The sequence below is a fragment of the Chlamydotis macqueenii genome, chromosome 3 (genome assembly GCF_036417535.1).
Source record: "Chlamydotis macqueenii isolate bChlMac1 chromosome 3, bChlMac1.mat, whole genome shotgun sequence".
In the NCBI taxonomy this organism is placed as follows: Eukaryota; Metazoa; Chordata; class Aves; order Otidiformes; family Otididae; genus Chlamydotis; species Chlamydotis macqueenii.
This window is the reverse complement of record NC_141558.1, coordinates 377,322-395,330: the sequence shown is the minus strand read 5'-3', so window position 1 is coordinate 395,330 and position 18,009 is coordinate 377,322. Positions and strand designations below refer to the sequence as shown.

Here is an 18,009-nt window from a genome sequence, read left to right as displayed (position 1 = left end):
CTCAGGGCATCCCAGCCCCCCCGCCTCTCCTCAGGGCCCCCCAGCCTCTCCTCAGGGCCCCCCAGCCCCCCACCTCTCCTCAGGGCCCCCCAGCCTCTCCTCAGGGCCCCCCAGCCCACCAGCCTCTCCTCAGGGCCCCCCAGCCCCCCGCCTCTCCTCAGGGCAGAGACGCTCAGGCCCTCCAGCACCTTGGTGGCCCCGGGGCCTTTTCTGCTGGGCCGCTTTCCGGCTGGTGGCCTCCAGCCCGTACTGGTGCCTGGGGCTGTTCCTCCCCAGGGCCAGGACTTCGCCCTTCCCCGTGCCAAACTTCAGGAGGCTCCCCCAGCCCGTTTCCCCAGCCCCTCCAGAGCCCCTGCACCACAGAGCAGCGCGACGCTCCGGCGTGCCGCTGCTCGGTGTCACCCGCAAACCTGCTGAGGGTGACCCCTGCCCCACGCTGCAGACCGTTAGGGAAGATCCAGTACGGACTCCCGGGGCGCGCTGGTCGTTACTGGCCCCCGACCAGAGGTTCTGCCGCAGACGAGCACGCTCCGGGCCTGGCCCGTTTGCAATACACCGGGCCGCTCACGCAGCCCGCGCCTGCACAGCCGCTCCGGAAGGATCCCACGGGACGCGGGTCACAGGCCTCGCTGCAGCCCGGGCGGGCAACGCCGCGCTCCCCTCCGCCGCCCTCGCAGAGCGGGCTCGGGTGGGCCAGGCACGGCCCCCCTCACCGCAGCCCGGCGACGTCCTCGTTCCTCAGCTGCCCAGGCGCGGCCCCCCGATCTGGGTCCCACCGCCGGCCCGCGGACAGAGGAGGGGCTGCCCCCGCACCACACAGCCCCCGCACGAACGCAGCCCCCCCCGCCCCCCCCCCGAACAGCCTCCCCCCGCCGCTCAGCCCCCCCGGACCTGACCAGCCCACACCACCCCCCGTTCAGGTTCCCCGAGCCCCCCCCGGCCGGACCTGCGCGGCCACCCCCGCCCGCGCCGATGTCCCCACGGGCCCGTGCCCGCGCGTGGCCCAGGGGAGGGGCGGGTCCTCGGAGGCGGGTCCGGGAGGCGGGGCCTCGAGAGGGGGCGGGGCCTGCGGCCGGTGCCCGCGGTGCTGCTCGCCCCCCGCATGGAGCCCCCGACCGGCACCGAGAGCGCCCGCCTGGTCACCCCGCGGGGCGGCCGCGCCGACGGCAGCCTGCGCCTCAAGAGGTACCGCCAGCGCCCGCGCCCCCCGCGCCCCCCGGCATCCCCATTGCCAGCACCTCCATCACCGGCACCCTCATCACCCCCTGCATCTTCATCACCCCCATCACCGGAACCCCGCGCACCCCTCGGCACCCCCAGCATCCTCCGGCATCTCCATCGCCTCCGGCACCGGCACCCTCATCACCAGCAGCCCCAGCGCGGGCACCCCCAGCACCCCAGCACCTCCAGCACCCCGGCACCCCATCACCCGCAACACGGGCCCCCCATCACCGGCATCTCCATCACCTGCATCACCCCCGTCACTGGCACTCCCAGCACCCCCGCACCGGCACCTCGGGCACCCCGTCACTCCGGCACCCTCATCACCCCCGCACCGGCACCCCCAGCATTCCCGTCACGCCGGCACCTCCACCCTCACCGTTCCCTGCACCCGCAGCCCTCGGTCCCCCCGCACCCGCACTGCCGGCCCCAGATCTCTCATCGCCCCCGGCTCCCCCGCCCCGCGGCAGCGCCAGCTCCCACCCCCGGGACCCGCAACGTCCACTCCCCCCGCCGCGCTCATCCACCCGCACGGACACCCGCACCTCCGCACAGCCCGGGCCAGCCCTAACCGTCCGGGCACCGGCACCCGTCTCCCCCCCGCCACCGGTGCCTCCACCCGTGCGGAACAGGGGCCCCGCTCCCCCCTCGGGTGCCCGTCCGGCTGCTGCCGGGGTCCGAACGGCGCCTCCCGCACCGGTATCGGCCACCCACTCCCCCTCCCGCATTGCTGCCCCACGCATCAGCGCCCTGAGCCCCACACCAGCCCCCCGCCCGCCCCCGCCTCCCACCGCTCACGTCCCCGCACCGGCGCCCCGTCCAGCAGCCCGGCCCCTGACGCGACACCGCGGTCCCGCCGCCGCCGGTACCCCCGGCCGCTCCCGCAGCGCTCCCGGCCCCGGCCCCTCCGCGGGGGTGAGGGGGCAGCTCCGGCCGTGCGGTCCCGGGCCTGGGCCCTGCCCCGAGCGCCGCCTCCCGCCGCCGGCCCCGGGGCTGCCCGTCCCGCCGGGGGTGCGCGGCCCGGCTCCCCCGTCCCCTCCCGGTGCCCCGGTCGCGGAGCTCGGGGCAGGACCGGGACGGGCCGGGGCTGGGACCGGGGCGGGGGCTGCAGCCGCCGGCAGTGTTACCGGGGGCGGTGTTACCGGGGGCGGTGTTACCGGGGCGGCGGGGCCGGGGCGGGCACGCCAGCCAGCGGGAGCCCCGGGTGGCTGATCCGGACCGCGGGTACTGGGAGCCCCGGGGGTGCCGGGCAGGGGCACCAGGAGCGGGCGGGCCGGCAGCGACCCCTGCCCCCAGTCTGTTCGCAGGCCCCCCGGACGCCCCGGCACCGCCGCCCCCCCCGGCCCCCGCTCCCCGCTGCGACTGCAGCCCCCTGGCCCCCGGCCCCGGCCCGGGCAGGCTCCAGGCCCGGCGGCAGCTCAGCGTCGCCTGCGCCGTCTGCTGCGTCTTCATGGTCGGGGAGGTGATAGGTAACGGCGGGACAGGGATGGGGTCGGGGTTGGGGACAGGGTCAGGGATGGGGTCGGGGTCAGGGGTGGGGACGCCCCGATCGGGGCACTGGGTGCCAGCCGCGCTGTGCCCGCAGGCGGGTACCTGGCGCACAGCCTGGCCATCATGACGGATGCGGCCCACCTGCTGACGGACCTGGGCAGCATGGCCGTCAGCCTCTTCTCCCTCTGGGTCTCCGCCCGCCCGCCCACCAGGACCATGAGCTTCGGCTGGCACCGCTCAGGTGAGCGGGGGGCACGGCTCCGGGGCAGCCCCGCGGCCAGGGCGGCTGCTGACGGCTGCCGTCCCGCAGAGACGCTGGGCGCGCTGGCCTCCGTCCTCTCCATCTGGGTCGTCACCGGTGCCCTCGTCTACCTGGCGGCCGCCCGCATCGTCAGTGGCGACTACGAGATCGAGGCGCGAGCCATGCTGGCCACGTCCGCCAGCGCCGTCGGCGTCAACCTGGTGTACGTCCCACACGGGGCCACACGCACCCGCGCCCCCCCCCACGCCCCCGGACCCTCCTGTGTCCCTGCCCCATGTGTGCCCCCAGGACCCCAAAGCCCCTGCCGTGGCCCCCAGGTCACCTTCTGCCCCTGTGCACCAGCCTCGTGTCCCCGGTGCCACTTCCCCCTGTTCCCTGTCCCCCAGACACTCCTGGATTCCAGCCCGTGTCCGTACGTCCTCTGGCCACGCGGCCCCGGGCCCCCCAGGCGGCTCCCCCCTCAGCCCTGGCCCCTACCCCAAACCTGAGTCCCTGCCCTGGCCCTACACGCGCCCTGGCCCCACGCCTCCCCGCAGCACTGCGGCTGCCCCGTCCCTGCTGCGCCTCCAGCCCTGCCCCACGGCGGGACTCTGCCCCACGGCGGGACTCTGCCCCACACCCCCCGGGGCCTGGGTGCGCCTGCCCGTGCCCCCCGTGCCTGCGCTGCCCGGGGCCGGGTGAGACCCCAGCACCACGCGCTGTGCTGAGCCAGCCCCGCTCTCCCCAGCATGGCCTACATCCTGCACCAGTCCCCCACCGGCCACGGCCACGGCGCAGGGGGCTACGAGCAGCTGGAGTGCGCTGGGGGCTGCCCGCCCGACCGTGCCCCCCTGCCCGGCAGCACCAGTGTCCGCGCAGCCTTCGTCCACGTGGTGGGTGACCTGCTGCAGAGCGTCGGCGTCCTCGTGGCTGCCACCATCATCTACTTCAAGGTGCCCGGGCTGGGCTCCCCGCCATCGCATCGCGGGGCACTGGCACCCCCACGCCACGCCCCAGCCACGCAGCCTCACGCAGCCCCCCGCTCTCTGCAGCCCCAGTGCAAGGTCGCAGACCCCATCAGCACCCTCTTCTTCTCGGTCTTTGTCCTCGGCTCCACCGTCACCATCCTCAGGGACGTCTTCAGGGTCCTCATGGAAGGTGAGTGGTGGGCACGGGGCCACGGGTGCGGGCGCTGCAGCTGCCACAGCTCCTTCTCCACGCGGCAGCTCACCCCCTCACAACCTTCGCTCCCCACCCGGGCACACCCCAGCCCACCCCTCTGTCCTTCCCTGGCCTCCCTGAGCCCCCCAGCCCATCCTCCCCACCCCAAGCGAACACCCCGTGGCCAGAGGCTGCCTGACCCCTGAGCTGCCGACCCCGGCCTGGGGCAGACCCCACCTCCGGCTGCTCCCACCACGAGCCCTGACCCCGCTGGGGGCCGGGGGCCGTGACCGGGCGCTGCTGGCAGGGGCGCCGCGCGGCGTCGAGTTCGGGGCGGTGAAGGAGGTGCTGCTGGGTGTGAGCGGGGTGAAGGGCGTCCACGACCTGCACCTCTGGGCCCTGACGCTGAGCCACCATGCCGTGTCGGCGCACGTGGCTGTCGGTGAGTGTCCCGCACGCGGGCCAGCCAGCCCCTGCGGCCCCACGGCACGGCCGGGGCGACCGGCCGCCCGCCCGCACGCGCCCGGGGCTGAGCCGCGCCGCCGTGCCATCCCCAGACGCCAGCGCCGACCCCGAGACCGTGCTGCGGGAAGCCACCGCGCAGCTGCAGGGCAGGTTCGGCTTCAGCTCGTGCACGCTGCAGGTGGAGCGGTACCAGGAGGCCATGGCCGCCTGCCAGCACTGCCAGGACCCCCGCGCCTGAGACCCTCGCCGCCACAGAGCTGGGCCAGGCCTGGCCCCGGACCCTGTCCCTCAGGAGCTGCCCCGGAGCGGGGGGTGCAGCACAGGAGCGGGGGCTGCGCTGGGGCTCCCGTCCCTGCACTGCCTCGGCCCCGCTGCTGCGGACCCCCGGGGTGGGACAGTGCCTGGGAGTGCGGGGTCCGGGGGGGCTGCACAGCCTGGCCCCCAGCACCGGGGGTCCCTGGTGTGCTGGGGGGGGACCAGGCCTGCCAGGCCCCACGCACACTGTGACCAGCCCCAGAAGAGGGGGGGTCCTGCCCCACTGCGTGTCCCCCCACGGAGCCCTGCTGTTCCCCGCAGGAGAGGAGACAGGAGGGAGCCGCTGCAGCTGCTGGAGGGGCCGAGGGAGGGAGAGGATGCAGGAAGCCCAGACCCCGCCTCGCCCCCAAACGCTCCTGTGCCCCACGGCCCCCGTGGCCATGGGCTCGCTGCCCCCCGGGCTGTGGGGCGGGGGGGCAGCTGCTGCCGCTGCACCCACCCGGGCAGGGGGAGACCGGGCAGCCAGAGCCCGGAGCTCGGCCCCGAGCGGCCGCTTCCCAGCCCCGCTCCCTGCCCCCGGCCAGCGCTGGACCCTGCCCCGGCCCGATCCCGTCCCCGCGCCGTGAGCCTGTGTCCGTTCCGCCCGTGGAGTGTCCGTCCGTCCATCCATCTGTCCGTGCACGGAGGCCAGCGGGCCCCGCAGAGCCCGCCGCCCCCAATAAACTTGTTGGAGAGCAGCAGCAGCGGCAGCCAAGGGGGGAGCGGGGTCGCCCCACGGCCGTGGTCGCCCCAGGGCCGCGTGCGCGCACCACAGCCAGCCTCTACAAAACCAACCACGTTTACTGCACGGCCCAACGCAGGCTCAATGTGAGCGACTCCCAGCTCCCGGCCCCCCGCCGGCACCGCCGCCCTGCCTGGGCAGGGACGGCCCCGCGCCCCCGCCTGCGCCCGCGCCGGGGCTCGGCCGGGGACGGGGCGCTGGAGGCAGGAGCAAGCACGGCCCCACGCAGGGGGCTCACGGCCCCACGCAGGGGGCTCCCGGCCCCACGCCCCACAGCTAACCCGGGGACACGCACCGGCCCCGCTGCCCTCCCCGCACCAGCTCAGACCAAGCAGCGCAGAAGGACCCGTCCGGGCTCCGAGCGCGAGCGTCCCGCGCGCTCCGGGGGCGGCCAGGAGCAGCCGTCCCTCCCTCGAGGGGGAGGCCCAGAGGGTGAGAAGCACTGAGCAGGCACGCAGCCCCTCGCCAGCACAGCCAGCCCCCGGCCCGAGCTCCCGCCCGGGGCGCGCGCGTGGCGGCAGCACCAGGGACCCACCGCGCTACTCTGCCGGCAGCGGGGCGCGCTCGGCCGGGCCGGGGCTGCCGGCCTTGTCTCCGTAGAGCGAGCTGAAGCGGGCGCGGCGCTCCGGGAGCAGCTGGCGGCCCACGCCCGCGGCCAGCCCCGCCAGGCAGTGCGCCCGCACGATGCCTGCCTGCCCGCCCGACACCAGCCAGCCCTGCGAGTCCAGGTTGGGGCTGAAGCGCACCTGCGGGACGGAGAAGGGTGTCAGGAGGGAGGGGGCCACGGCACCGGGACCCCGCTGCGCGGCGGTGGGCACGCGCAGCCCCCCACCTTGTGCAGGGACTCCAGCTGCAGGCGGTCCAGGCTCAGCTCTGCCTTCACCTCCTGCGCGTGCATCCTGCGCATGGGCTCCCGGCTGGAGAAGTTCTTGAAGCTGCGCTGTGAAGCGGCGGCACCGCGATGGGCAGCGTGCCCCGGGCAGGAGCGCCGCGCGCGTGGCAGCTGCCCAGGGCCGATGCCCATGGCCGTGCCCCTCGCTGCCCTGGGATCGGGGAGCCTCCCTGCGGACCCCAGCCCGCAGCAGCGCAGACCGACCCCACGCGCTCAGGGCAGCCGCATCTGAGCGGCATCTCCTCGCCCCGCCGCTCCCACCGCCCACCGCAGCCCTGCAGGCCCCGCCGCGCTCCCACAGGTCCCGCTGACGGTCCCACCCTGCCCCGTCCCTCCTACCAGGTCCGTGTCCCGGAATCGGATGTAGCTCTTGGTCACCATCTCGCTGTACAGCCTGGTCTTCGGCAGCGCCTGCTCGCCGCCCTCCAGCCCGGCGGGGCTGCAGGGCAGCACATCGGCTTTGTAGACCGGCTGTGGGCGAGACGGGGCTCAGGGCGGCCCGCGGGGGTCCACCCCCATCCAACCAGGGGCTGGGGGCCCCAGGAGCCCTGCCCTGCCCCGTGGGGCTGGGGCTGGGGAGAGGGAGGAGGTGCCGCCATACAGGCGGGGGACCAAGGGGGACAGGGCTGCCCCACGCGCGAGCCCAACCCCGGGGGTCCCATCCCCAGGGCCGAGGCCGCTGTGCCACCCCTCCTCCCCACCGCGCAGCCCCTACGCGACGCCTCTTACAAATCTGCGGTCCGAGGACCGCTTGACGTTGAGGGGGTTGACGGCCAGGTCGGGCAGCACCGCCGCCACCAGCTCGCCCGTGATGTCTGCGGCAGCCACCGTGTTCAGCCAGTCCGAGCCCGATATGCTCTGCGGAAACAGAGCGCTCTAGGGCGCGGGACCCCGACGGCTCCCCCCGCCCCAGCTGGGCAGCGGCCCACCCCCGGGCACCACCCTGCACCCCGGGGAGGGACGGGCTGGGACGCGGGCGGGGACACCCCCCCGAGGGGCAGGAGGTGACCCCGAGAGCCAGGGCCTCGCACGGCCGGGCGGTGAGCTGCGGGGGCCCAGCCGGCGCCGGGTTTGGGGCAGGTGCCCACCCCTCGGGGCAGAACCGCCCTGCCCCAGCCTCTTACCCACACGGTGCCCTTGCGAGGGGCCACAAAATACGCCTTGAAGCCCAAGTACCCCGCGTCGATGTAGTGGATCCCGCACAGGCCGTAACTGCAACGGAACGGGAACGGGTGAGGAGGGAGCTCCGAGCCGCCACCCCGGGACAGCGGAGCCGGGCGGCAGCACCCCTCCCCAGAGACCCCGGGGCCCGGGCGGAACGGTGGGGGGCTATGCTCGCCCCAGCAGCGCGCCACAGCATCGCGAGGGAGCTGAGGAGGGCGAGAACACCCAGACCCCGGAACCGCTCCACTGACGGGTGCCAGCCCGGGGCCACGCTGCCCAGCCCAGCTCAAGGGCCTCGTCCTCCCCCACGCCCACCCTGCCTCTGCCCCAGGACGGCGGCCCCTCGGCCGCACCAACGCTGCGCAGCCGCGGCGCGAGCAGAGCCCATCCTCGCCGCCGCACGGCTCCCAGGGAGCGGGAGGGCAGCGGAAGCCCCGGGGACACCCGGGAGGAGGCAAGGCCAGACCGCAGCGGCAGGGACGGACCCTGGGCACGGAGCGGGCACCGCGATGGCCCCGGCACTCACGAGGCGTAGCAGTTGTCCTGGGCCACGGTGACCCCGTTGTAGGGCAGCAGCCAGGCCACCTCCGTGCTGAGGAACCGCTTGATGCTGTTGATGGGCTCGTAGAGCCGCCGCACGTCCCAGAACTTGATCTTCCGGTCGCTCCCTGCCGTGACCAGGAAGTTGCTGAGAACCAGGAGAAAGGCAGCGCTGAGACCCCGGTGCAGAGCCGCGCCCCGTCCCCGCCGCAGGGACGCGGTGGCCCCCATCCCGTAGCGCCCGCCCCGCCGCCGGCTCCCCCCCCTCACCTGTCAGCCTTGCACCACTCGATGCTCCGCACCGCGTGGTCGTGGGCTAGGAAGCACCGGAAAGGGTAGAGCTTGAGGGAGCCGTCGGGCTGGCGCACGCACTGCAGCAGGGACTTGGTGAGCAGGTTCCAGATGGCCACGGTGCCTGCGGGACGGAACCGCGCGCGCCTGAGGAGCCACCCCGGCGGCTGCCCCGCGACCGCGCCAGCATTGGGGCTGCAGAGGACACGCAGCGCTGGAGCCAGGGTCGGGGCTCAGAGCAGCACAGGACGGCGCGGGTGCAGCAGGTCCCGGTAGCGCAGCGCAGAGCTGTTCCCGGAGGCTCTGCCGCGGGACGCAGCCCCTTCGTGGGCGGGGGGGGGCTCACCATCATAAAACCCAGCCGCAAGGTGATGGTGGGGCTTGCAGGGCATCCAGGAGAGGCTGAAGCACTGCCCGCACTCGGACACGTTCCCTGCCTGGATAGAGCCCACCTGGAGCGTGGCAACACACTGCACCTGCAGGCCAAGGCACGGACAGCGGTCACCGCCCCGCGCCGGGGACACCCGCATCCCGAGAGCTGGGGACACCCGCGTTCGGGAGCAGGGCTCCCCTCTGCCCCCAGCGAGCCCTGCAGGCGTCCCGGCTCCCTCCCCAGCTCTCCCACCGCACCAGCCCCGAGGCTCGCGGGGTGCCAGCGGCGACGGGCGCCGCAGAGGACACTGACCTTGCAGATAACGTGCTTGTGGAGGGAGCCGTCTAGAAGAGAGAGAGGAGGTCAGGACAGGCTCCGGCTCTCCCAGAAGCTCCCCGCGGCCGGAGCTGCTCAGCAGCCCAGAGCCCGACCTCAAGGGGACGCGGTGACACACGGGGGGCAGACCAGACCGCGACCGCCCCGGGGAGGAAAGGAACAGCCGTGCAGGACCGACCGCTCCGCCAGGCCAAGGCGGCCGAGCCGGCCGGGGCAGCCGGTGACGGGGGCTGGAGCAGCCTGGGAGCTCCCAGGGAGGGCAGGCTGCGCAGAGACCCCCGCGCCCAAACGGCTCAGGACAACGTGCGGGACCCCCTGCGCACCGCTGTGTCTGCCGGGGAGTCTCCCCGGCCAGCGGCACCCAGCACGAGTGCTGCGCAGCCCCTGCCCCACAGCTCCGGGGTCAGCAGGGTCCCCCCGCGTCCTCAGCACAGCGAGCGCAGACAGGCACGTCCGCGCCCCAGAGCGCGGCAGCCGCAGGCAGAGGCGGCGGCGCGAGGAGACGCAGAGGAGCCATGCATCTTCAGCGCCTCCGCGACTGCCAGGGCTCGGCGCAGAGCACGGCCCCGGGCTGCCGAAACGCGCCGGGGAGGTCAGGCAGAAACACCCAAGGGCCCCAGCGCTGCAACCTGGCACGGGTCCCGCGGCTGCAAACCAGCACCCCAGCCCGGCCGTGAGGCGCAGCGACAGCGCGTGCGGCCGCAGCCAGGCCGCCGCTACGTGACAGGACCCGTCCTGCCCGCCCGAGCTCTGCAGGCTGGAGAAGGATCCGCGCCTGCCGCAAGCTCCCCACGTGGGAGCTGCGGCAGCCGGCACAAACCACCCGGAGCCGGCGCTCGGCGAGGGGGGCGCGAAAGGCAGCGCCCGCGGTCGGCGCAGGCGGCAGCGCGACGTGTGGACGTGGGCCGGCAGCCGCGCTGGGGTGCAGGGAAGCCGTTTCCCATTGTCAGCCAGGGATGCGCAGGCTGCCGGCCACGGCTGAGCGACCACGAGCGGCGCGCGGCCATCAATCTCGCTGGGCGCCCGGCAGACGAGGCCATTACAAGCACCATTAGGCCGAGCCAGCCGAGCGCTCAGCGCCCCGGGTCCCCGCTGGGACACACAGCGCAGGCTGCGCTGGAACGAGCAGCTCCGCCACAACAGGACACGCGCCCAGCAGCGGGGAGGTGGGGAGAGGTTTGGGAACGTGCTACGGCGGCTACGCCTCGCCCTGCAACGCGGCTGCAGCCACAGCAGCGCTGCCGACAGCGCCGTCCCAGCGCGCCCAGCTCCAGGCAGGGCTGCCCCGGGCGCCGTGTCCCGGCCGGGCTGCCGCAGTGTCCCCGGTCACTGAATCCATCTCGGGGGCAGCAGCGCTCTGACACCAAAAAGCAGCCCTGCCCCCTTCCCCTGCCGCGCCGCTCTCTGCCAGAAGCCAGCCCGGCCGCTGGTCCCGAGCCTGGATGCGCGCTGGGGGTCGCTGCCCCGCTGACCGCAGCTCCCGCATGGGGCAACGGTCCCGCAGCACCCGGCGAGCAGGGGCTGCCCCGCGGCCGTGCCCCAGCCCAGCCCCTCAGCACCCCGGCACGGCGGGAGGGGGCCGGGACGCCCCTGCCCAGTGGGGTGGCTCTTCCTACCTTTTACCTGGGTTCTCCTGGAGCGCTGCAGGGCGCCGGGGTGCGGGAGGGCGTACAGCACCACCTTGCCGTCCGAGAAGGCCACGGCCAGCAAGCCCAGCCGGCTCATCTGCGGGTGCTGCGGAAGGACACACGGCTCAGCCCCAGGGTCCCTGTCCGAGGCGCCCCAGCCCCCTCCCAGGAGGGTGAGGCCTTAGCGACGCACGGACTTCGGAGCCCCGGGGGGAACCGAGGGCGGCCCCACGGGCAGCACACCCACCTTCCGGGCAGCGGTGGGCGGCTCCCAGGCACCGCTGGGGCAGAACTTCATGTCCCAGACGCAGCCGTGGTCTGCAGCGATGGCGTAGGCCAGCCCGGCTTTGTCGGCAGCGCTGGAGGCACGGGTGGGGCAATGAGGAACGCGGCAGCTGGTGCCCGGTGGCTCCAGTGCACACCAGCAGCTCCAGCGCACACCAGCAGCAGAGCCGGCTGCCGGCACAGCCCCCGTTGGGGCTCAGGGTGCGGCCGGCAGCTCTGGGGGAGGACGCCCCTCGCCAGCCGCTCAGCCGGGGAGCGACGGGAGGCACGGGCCCTCCCATCCCCGGCGGCCGGGGCACTCACCCCTGCTCCTGCTGCAGCGCGCCCAGCCCCCAGAGCTGCAGCAGCGCGGGGCCCGCATGGAGCCCGGCCACGCTGTGCGTCTCCTCCATGCTGCCGTGGCAGTAGACAGCCACGTACTGCGAGGCCGCCGAGCCCTCGGGGGACGGGCACCACTCCATCGCCCACACGGGGCCGCCCACGAAGAAGGAGAGGTCCCCGCGCTCCTCGTGGGGCTGCAGCGAGCTGAACCTGCGGCGGGGAGGCAGGTAAGGGCGCGGGGCAAGGGCAGCGCCGCTGCGGGGGAGCGCGCGGGCCAGGGCACGCCACACGAGCTGGCCGCGCAGCCCACCGCCGCTCCGCTGCCCCGGGGAGGCTGCTGGGACCGCCCTGGGGTTACCCCCTGTCCCGGGCGCAACCGCCACCGCCCCGGCAGCGCCTCGCGGCGCCCCGCCACAGACCTGTTCACCCGGTACAGGACACCGTTGTCTTCGATGCCCTCCCGCTGGATGGAGAAGAGGGGGGACTTCTCCTCCGCCGGCAGGTACGGGGCGGCTTCACTGGGGAGGAAGAGGAAGGTGAGAGGAGGTCTCCGCACCCCCGCCCCTCACCCAGTCCCCCCCCGGCACAGCACCCATCCCAGCCTCTGCGCAGCCCGGCGTACCCGGCTGCTGGCCACCCCGAGGGCTGCTAAGGCTCCACGGCCAAATTCACGCGACCCCCAAGGCCACAGGAGAGCCCCCTCCTTTCTGCTGCCCGGTCCCAACACAGGACGGGGGGTGCAGCACCCGCTCTGCCCTCGTCGTCTCCACCCACACTCCTTGCCCCAGCTCACCCCAAACATTGCCGGGACCCGCCCCACCGCGCAGCCCGAACGGGGGCTGCGCCTGAGCCGCCCCCCACGCGGCTCCGAGGGTACCTGTCAGAGAGACAAGTCCACTTGTGCGCCACAGGGATCCACTCGGGAAACTCCCACTGCGAGTACTTCTGATCCCGCCTGCAGCGGACACACCGGACCTCAGCGAGCGCCCCACCGCCCGGTCCTGCCCGCGGCACGGGCAGCCCCCGCACCCTGCCTGCGGCACAGGCAGCCCCCCGCACCCTGCCCGCGGCACGGGCAGCCCCCCGCACCCTGCCCGCGGCACGGGCAGCCCGCCGCACCCTGCCCGCGGCACAGGCAGCCCCCCGCACCCTGCCCGCGGCACAGGCAGCCCCCCGCACCCTGCCCGCGGCACAGGCAGCCCCACACCGAGAGCTCGCAGCCCCCTCCCCACACCCTCCCTCGGCCCAGCTCCCCAGCAGCTGCCAGCGGAACATCGACGTTCCGGATGGCACACGCTCCCTTCTCCCCGCACCTGCGGAAGTGTGGCGCCCACCGTAGCCCCGAGCCCCCCAGCGCCCCCAGCCCCCACTCACAGGCTGCAGGTGAGGCTGGAGCACTTCTCCACCGGGGCCATGATGGAGTTGTGGAAGCCGTTGGGAGCGAGGCCTCGGCACTGAGGCTTGGATCTCTGGGCACAAGCGCAGACTCAGAGCAGGGCCTAGCCAAAGGGCCGCCTCTGCCCCCCCAAATGTCCCCACGAGCCCCCGGGGAACCCGCCTGTCCGAGCCAGCACTGGTGCAGCCGCGGGCACAGAGCTCTCCCCCGGCCTCAGCAGCAGCCACCGTGCCACGCTGGGCTGAAGGCACCACGTCCTGTTCCGGGGACTTCCACGAACCACAGGGCAGCCCCCAGGACCCTGCCTTTACGTCCCGTCAGCTTCAGCAGGAGCCCAGGACCCCCGGCCCCTGTCCCAGGAGGACCGGTGCCCAGTCCCCATCCACCCAGCGCTGCCCAAAGAGCTCCCGCCTGGATTCGCGGCTCAGGGCACTGCGCCATCCCTGGCCGGGTCCTGCTTCAGGGCTGTCCTGCCCCAAACAGCCGGCGCTGGGGACATCGTCCGAGAGCTCCGACACGTCGTGTTGCTCACGCTGGGACAAAGGTGGCAGAGACCCTGCCCTTACCCCTGCAGACGACGACTTCCCGCCGTGTCCTCGCAGCGCCTCCAGCTCTGGCTCCGACGCCTCACTGAGCGGCGCGTCGCTCCCCTCCTCCTCCTCCTCCGCCTGCAGCAGCACCTCCTTCGAGGGCACAAAGTCAGCATCTCGCGCGGGATCATCGCTATCCGTGTCCTCCTCCTTCTTCCTCCGGCTCCGACGCTTCTTCTGGATACGCTCGAGCCCTGGCTCCGGGGCACCCTCCGTGGGAGCCGGCGGCTGGTACACAGACGTCAGCTCCTCTGCCAGCTCCTGCAGGTACAGCAAAGCCCTGGGACACCAAAGGCGTCGCGCGGAGGTGAGTGGAGGGGCCGCAGGGGACCGGCCAGCCCTCCCTCGGGACCAGGCGAATGCAGCCCTCCAGCTCGCGGTCCGGGCGAGCAATCTGCTCCCACCTTGCCCAGCCGGGCTGCAGCAGAGCCCGTCCGGGTGCACCGCCAGCCTCCGGGGCCGCCGGCGTCCCCCCGGGGAATGGCAGTCTCCCCGGCTCTCCGGCGGGGGAAGGCAGCCAGGCGGCAGAGCAGCGCGCGGCCCTTTGCCAGCCAGAAAGCAGAAAATCCAGAGATCTTCCCGCGAGTGCCCTCGGCACAGGGCGTTCCCGCGCCAGGCACCCCGCTGCGGGCACCGCGCCCTCCCTCTGCGCGGCAGCGCGAGGGGACGGGGCTCTGCAGCCCCGCCAGCTCTGCCCCTGCAAGCCCAGGGCACGCGCAGGCCCTCGCAGAGCACGGGCACAGCCTGAGCCTTCGGCAGCCCCGGCGCACGTGGGCCTCCCCTTCAAGCGCGGCGTGGCTCGCACAGCTTGTTCCGACCCCGGGCACCAGCGTGCCGGCTCCGGCTCTGCCAGGAACCAGGGAAACCCCTGCCGCGCCGCAGGCAGCCCGCTGCCGCCGGGCTCACCTGCGGCCCCCACCGCTCCCCACGCCCAGCACCCCTGGACGCAGAAACGTTCTCCCGAACCTGGAAAAGATGGTTCCGCGGGGAACCAGTCTGCCCCACCGGCGCGGGACAAAGTCCTTTGGGGAACGCACCGAGACCCCCAGGCGAGGCAGAGGTCTGGAGGAACCGGGCGTCCGCCTGTGCCTCCCAGCCCCGCAGCACACCCGCCCCCGGCCCCCTCGCCCGCCGCCCCTGCTTACACCTTGGCCGCCCGTCTCTTGGGGCGCCCGTGGCCGGGGGTCTCCGGGCCCTCCGCCGACTCGCCGCTCCCCAGCACCTTCTGCACGCAGAGGGGCTCAGGGGCCGGGCACTCCAGGTCCCGGGACAGCTTCAGCAGCAGCAGCTCCGTCTTGGGCTTGCGCCCGCGCCTGCCGGGCGCCTTGGCGGGGGGCACGGCCCCGTTGGCCGGGGTCCTGGAGGGCTCGCCGCGCCCCTCGGGCTCCGCGGGGGCCGGGCCGTTGGGGTCGGCGGGGCCGCTCGGCGCTTTTTGGTTTCGGGCAGATTTTTTCCGTGACCCGGCGGCCTCGGCTGCCTCCTCCGAGCAGGCCAAGGCGTCCAGCTCCGCGAGCGGCGACAGCTCCCCTGCCAAAAACAGGTCCGCCTCGGTCTCCGGGCCCGGGCAGGCGCGGGGCCTCTCCAGCCCCGCACCGGCAGCCGCCGGCCCCTCTCCCCGCGCAGCCCGCAGCTCTGAGCCTCGCAGCACCGGATGCTTCCCCCGGCGGCACCGCGCCGCGCGCCCCGCCCGCCCCCGGTACGTACGGAGCGCTCCGGGCTCGCCCTCCCGCACCCGGCTGCGGCTGCGGCCGGCGGGAGCCGACCCCCGTCCCGAGCGGCCCCGGCGGCTCCGTTCCCGGCAGCGCGGCCCGCGGGAGGCGCCGGACGCCATCCCGGGCGGGTTCCTGCGGGCTCCCAGCCGCCGCCACCGCCCCGCTGCGGGCCCCGCCGCCGCCTGCACGGAGCCGGATGCGGAAGCCCGTGGCGCGGGGTGATGGCGTCACGATGGCAACGTCATTACCGCAGCGCTCCGCGCCACGTGAGGGAGCCGCGTGGCTGCGTCCCGGCGGGAGGGGCCGCAGGGCCCCGCACCCAGGGGACACGCGGCGTGGGACGGGACGGGCGCGTGGGGTGACCAAGCACAACCACAGGGCAGTGACGTCACCACCCGTGTCCCGAGGGCACCACGCGCAGTCCCTCACCAGCCTGCAGCGGGGGACCACTGCGAGACCCCGCGTCCGGTACACGCAACGGAGTGCACGAGATGCGGGTACGACCCCCGCAGCACTGAAACTCCAGAGTAGAACACCAGTCTGCTCTTGTCACCGCTGTACCAGGGGAGAGCGCGAACGCAGTCCCCCACTACCACAAATTATGCAGTCGAGTTTCCCGCATTTGGGGAAATCGCAGGGGTCAGCACACCCGGAGTGCAAGGGATGAGCCTCGCCCTGGGAAAACCACCTGCCTGATCACGGTGTCTCCCCTGCCAGGTAAGTATGCTCCCAACACCCCCCCGCCGCCCGGGACACCCCGCCGCACGCACACCCACCACACGCCGACACCCCGCGCCGGCCGCCCGAGCCCCGCTCCCACGGCCCGTCCCAGCCCCACGCTGTGCCCCGCCGCGCAGCCCCCACGCGGCGTTTGTTCACGCCGCGGCCGGCGGCTTCTCGGTGCGTGGGGGTGTGTCCCGTCATGCCCCGCGGTGCTCGATCTGCATGGCCCCGCCCCTCCCGCCGGACCCCGCCCCTCGAAGCGGCCCTGCCGCGGCGGCGCCGCCTGGCGGCGGTCACAGCCATCGCCGCTGGCTGCTCGCGGCGCGCGGGCCGCGGGCTCTGAGCTGAGTCCCTGCGCGGCCCCCGCCGGGGCCGTGGCGGGACCGGCCGCAGCTCCCCGGTGGACGGACAGCCCGGCGGCGGCTGATCAATTGATCTCCACGGGGGCGGGCGGCGCTAGCGAACGGGACATCGCTCCGTTCACCCACGCTCGGGGAAGCGCGGTTGGGTGGCGCGGGCCGCAGGCCGTCACAGAGAAAGGCCCGGGACGCGGAGCCCCGAGGGGAGCGGCTCCGGAGCGCGGCGGGAGCCGGGCGGGAGAAGGTTTTGTGCCGGGACGTGAGCTCTGCGGCCCTCCGCCCATGGGCGCTGGGGACCGGCACGGCCGGGGGGAGCTCCTGCGGACGGCCAGGCCCGGCGCGGTCACACCGAGACGGCGCGTGAGCCCGCGCCTGGCCCGGATTTTGTCCCTCCCGGCGGCGGCCCAGCCCCGAGCGGCGGCGAAGGAGCGCACCCGGCGTTACCGTGCCCGTGACGGTTCCCGTGGCACCGGCCACGCCGCCTCCCGGCCGGCCCCGCCCCGCGCTCCTTGCCGGCTCGGGGGCGGCCCCGGCGGGAACCGACCGGTGACCGGTCCCGCAGCCCCGGGGCGCGGCGCCGTGGCAGCCGCCGGCCGCGCAGCTCCCGCGGGGCTTCCCGGCGCCCGGGGCTCCGGGGCTGCGCTGCGTCTGCGCCCGCTGCTCCCCCGTCCCGGCCGCACCCCCCGCCCGCCGCCGGCGGTGCCCGGGCCTCGGCGGGGACTCCCCGCGCGGCTCCCGGCGCTGCAGCCCCCGTAACGGCGCCCGGCGGCGCTGCCCTGCGGGAGGGGCGGGGCCTGCGGGAGGGGCGGGGCCTTGCAGATAGAAGGAGCTGCGGCAGGGCCGCTTCGAGGGGCGGGGCCATGCAGATCGAGCACCGCGGGGCATGACGGGACACACCCCCACGCACCGAGAAGCCGCCGGCCGCGGCGTGAACAAACGCCGCGTGGGGGCTGCGCGGCGAGGCACAGCGTGGGGCTGGGACGGGCCTTGGGAGCGGGGCTCGGGCGGTCGGCGCGGGGTGTCGGCGTGTGGTGGGTGTGCGTGCGGCGGGGTGTCCCGGGCGGCGGAGGGTGTTGGGAGCATACTTACCTGGCAGGGGAGACACCATGATCAGGCAGGTGGTTTTCCCAGGGCGAGGCTCATCCCTTGCACTCCGGGTGTGCTGACCCCTGCGATTTCCCCAAATGCGGGAAACTCGACTGCATAATTTGTGGTAGTGGGGGACTGCGTTCGCGCTCTCCCCTGGCACGGCGGTGACAAGAGCAGAACGGGATGACGGAGCGCTGCCCAGGGGCTGCTGCACCCTGGGGGCTTGGGGTCCCAGTGCGGGGCTGGGTGCGGTGCCATCAGCGGCGGGGCTGGGCTGTTGCGCGCACTGCGCCCATCTCCGGGCCCCGCCGCCCGTGCGGGGACAGTGCCCGCGGGGACACCCCGGGCCGGGCAGGGCCGGCGAGCGCCGCAGCCGCCGCGTCACGAGCCGCAGCGGACGAGCCGTCCCCAGCCAGGGAACCTCGCTGCTCTGCCCGTCACCGCGCCGTTCCCGTCGCTCGGGAAAACGCGGGGAAAAACACCCGAGTCCTGCGGGCACCGAGCGCGCCGCGCCCGGCCCCGCTCCCTGCCCGGCTCCGGCCACCGGCGAGATCGCGGGGCGTGGCAGCCGGGGGCAGCGGGACGGGCCCGGGATCCCGCTTGACACCGCGGGGACGAGGAGGCCGCAGCCCCCAGCTCAGCGCCGGCACTCGGAGGAACCTGCCCCGGCCGAGCTCCCGGGAGCCAGCACCGGC

At 74.8% G+C, this 18,009-nt stretch overlaps 2 protein-coding genes and 2 non-coding genes across 7 annotated transcripts; 2 read left to right on the top strand and 2 right to left on the bottom strand.

The window, feature by feature from the left end:
• Nucleotides 1-1,084: 1,084 nt before the first annotated feature.
• On the top strand, nt 1,085-5,305 carry SLC30A3 (solute carrier family 30 member 3). Its single transcript, XM_086744517.1, has 8 exons — nt 1,085-1,185; nt 2,518-2,690; nt 2,807-2,953; nt 3,023-3,176; nt 3,702-3,906; nt 4,006-4,111; nt 4,422-4,556; nt 4,672-5,305. Exons 1-8 carry the CDS (start codon nt 1,103-1,105, stop codon nt 4,815-4,817), a joined length of 1,149 nt encoding a protein of 382 aa, XP_086600643.1. The 5' UTR covers nt 1,085-1,102; the 3' UTR covers nt 4,818-5,305.
• Nucleotides 5,306-5,856: 551 nt separating this feature from the next.
• Nucleotides 5,857-15,333, bottom strand: GTF3C2 (general transcription factor IIIC subunit 2). Of its 4 annotated transcripts, none has more exons than XM_086745236.1 (18): nt 15,136-15,333; nt 14,577-14,958; nt 13,408-13,711; nt 12,820-12,914; nt 12,323-12,400; nt 11,865-11,963; nt 11,428-11,655; nt 11,087-11,198; nt 10,828-10,945; nt 9,188-9,219; nt 8,849-8,978; nt 8,482-8,626; nt 8,198-8,359; nt 7,632-7,719; nt 7,237-7,365; nt 6,847-6,946; nt 6,448-6,555; nt 5,857-6,361 (listed from the first exon to the last, which is right to left on the bottom strand). In XM_086745236.1, exons 1-18 carry the CDS (start codon nt 15,260-15,262, stop codon nt 5,892-5,894), a joined length of 2,907 nt encoding a protein of 968 aa, XP_086601362.1. In that variant the 5' UTR covers nt 15,263-15,333; the 3' UTR covers nt 5,857-5,891. The 4 variants fall into 4 exon arrangements, with proteins under 4 accessions (XP_086601362.1, XP_086601361.1, XP_086601363.1 ...); XM_086745235.1 differs by having other exon boundaries at nt 6,847-6,978; nt 8,198-8,339; XM_086745237.1 differs by having other exon boundaries at nt 6,018-6,361; nt 6,847-6,978.
• Nucleotides 15,334-15,704: 371 nt separating this feature from the next.
• Nucleotides 15,705-15,868, bottom strand: LOC147601121 (U1 spliceosomal RNA). The gene has a single exon (XR_015258337.1). It is a non-coding gene; the product is annotated as a U1 spliceosomal RNA (small nuclear RNA).
• A 1,438-nt stretch (nt 15,869-17,306) lies between these two features.
• LOC147601120 (U1 spliceosomal RNA) lies at nt 17,307-17,470 on the top strand. The gene has a single exon (XR_015258334.1). It is a non-coding gene; the product is annotated as a U1 spliceosomal RNA (small nuclear RNA).
• The last annotated feature ends 539 nt before the right edge of the window (nt 17,471-18,009 follow it).

Excerpts from the sequence above, each read along its gene's own strand:
- SLC30A3 (XM_086744517.1), top strand. The coding sequence starts at position 1,103 with ATGGAGCCCCCGACCGGCACCGAGAGCGCCCGCCTGGTCACCCCGCGG. Across the intron at positions 1,186-2,517 it reads GGCAGCCTGCGCCTCAAGAG|TCTGTTCGCAGGCCCCCCGG; the intron begins GTACCGCCAGCG and ends CCCTGCCCCCAG. Across the intron at positions 2,691-2,806 it reads CATGGTCGGGGAGGTGATAG|GCGGGTACCTGGCGCACAGC; the intron begins GTAACGGCGGGA and ends CTGTGCCCGCAG.
- GTF3C2 (XM_086745235.1), bottom strand. The coding sequence starts at position 15,262 with ATGGCGTCCGGCGCCTCCCGCGGGCCGCGCTGCCGGGAACGGAGCCGC. Across the intron at positions 12,915-13,407 it reads GGAAGTCGTCGTCTGCAGGG|AGATCCAAGCCTCAGTGCCG; the intron begins GTAAGGGCAGGG and ends GCTTGTGCCCAG. Across the intron at positions 6,556-6,846 it reads GATTCCGGGACACGGACCTG|CGCAGCTTCAAGAACTTCTC; the intron begins GTAGGAGGGACG and ends GCCGCTTCACAG.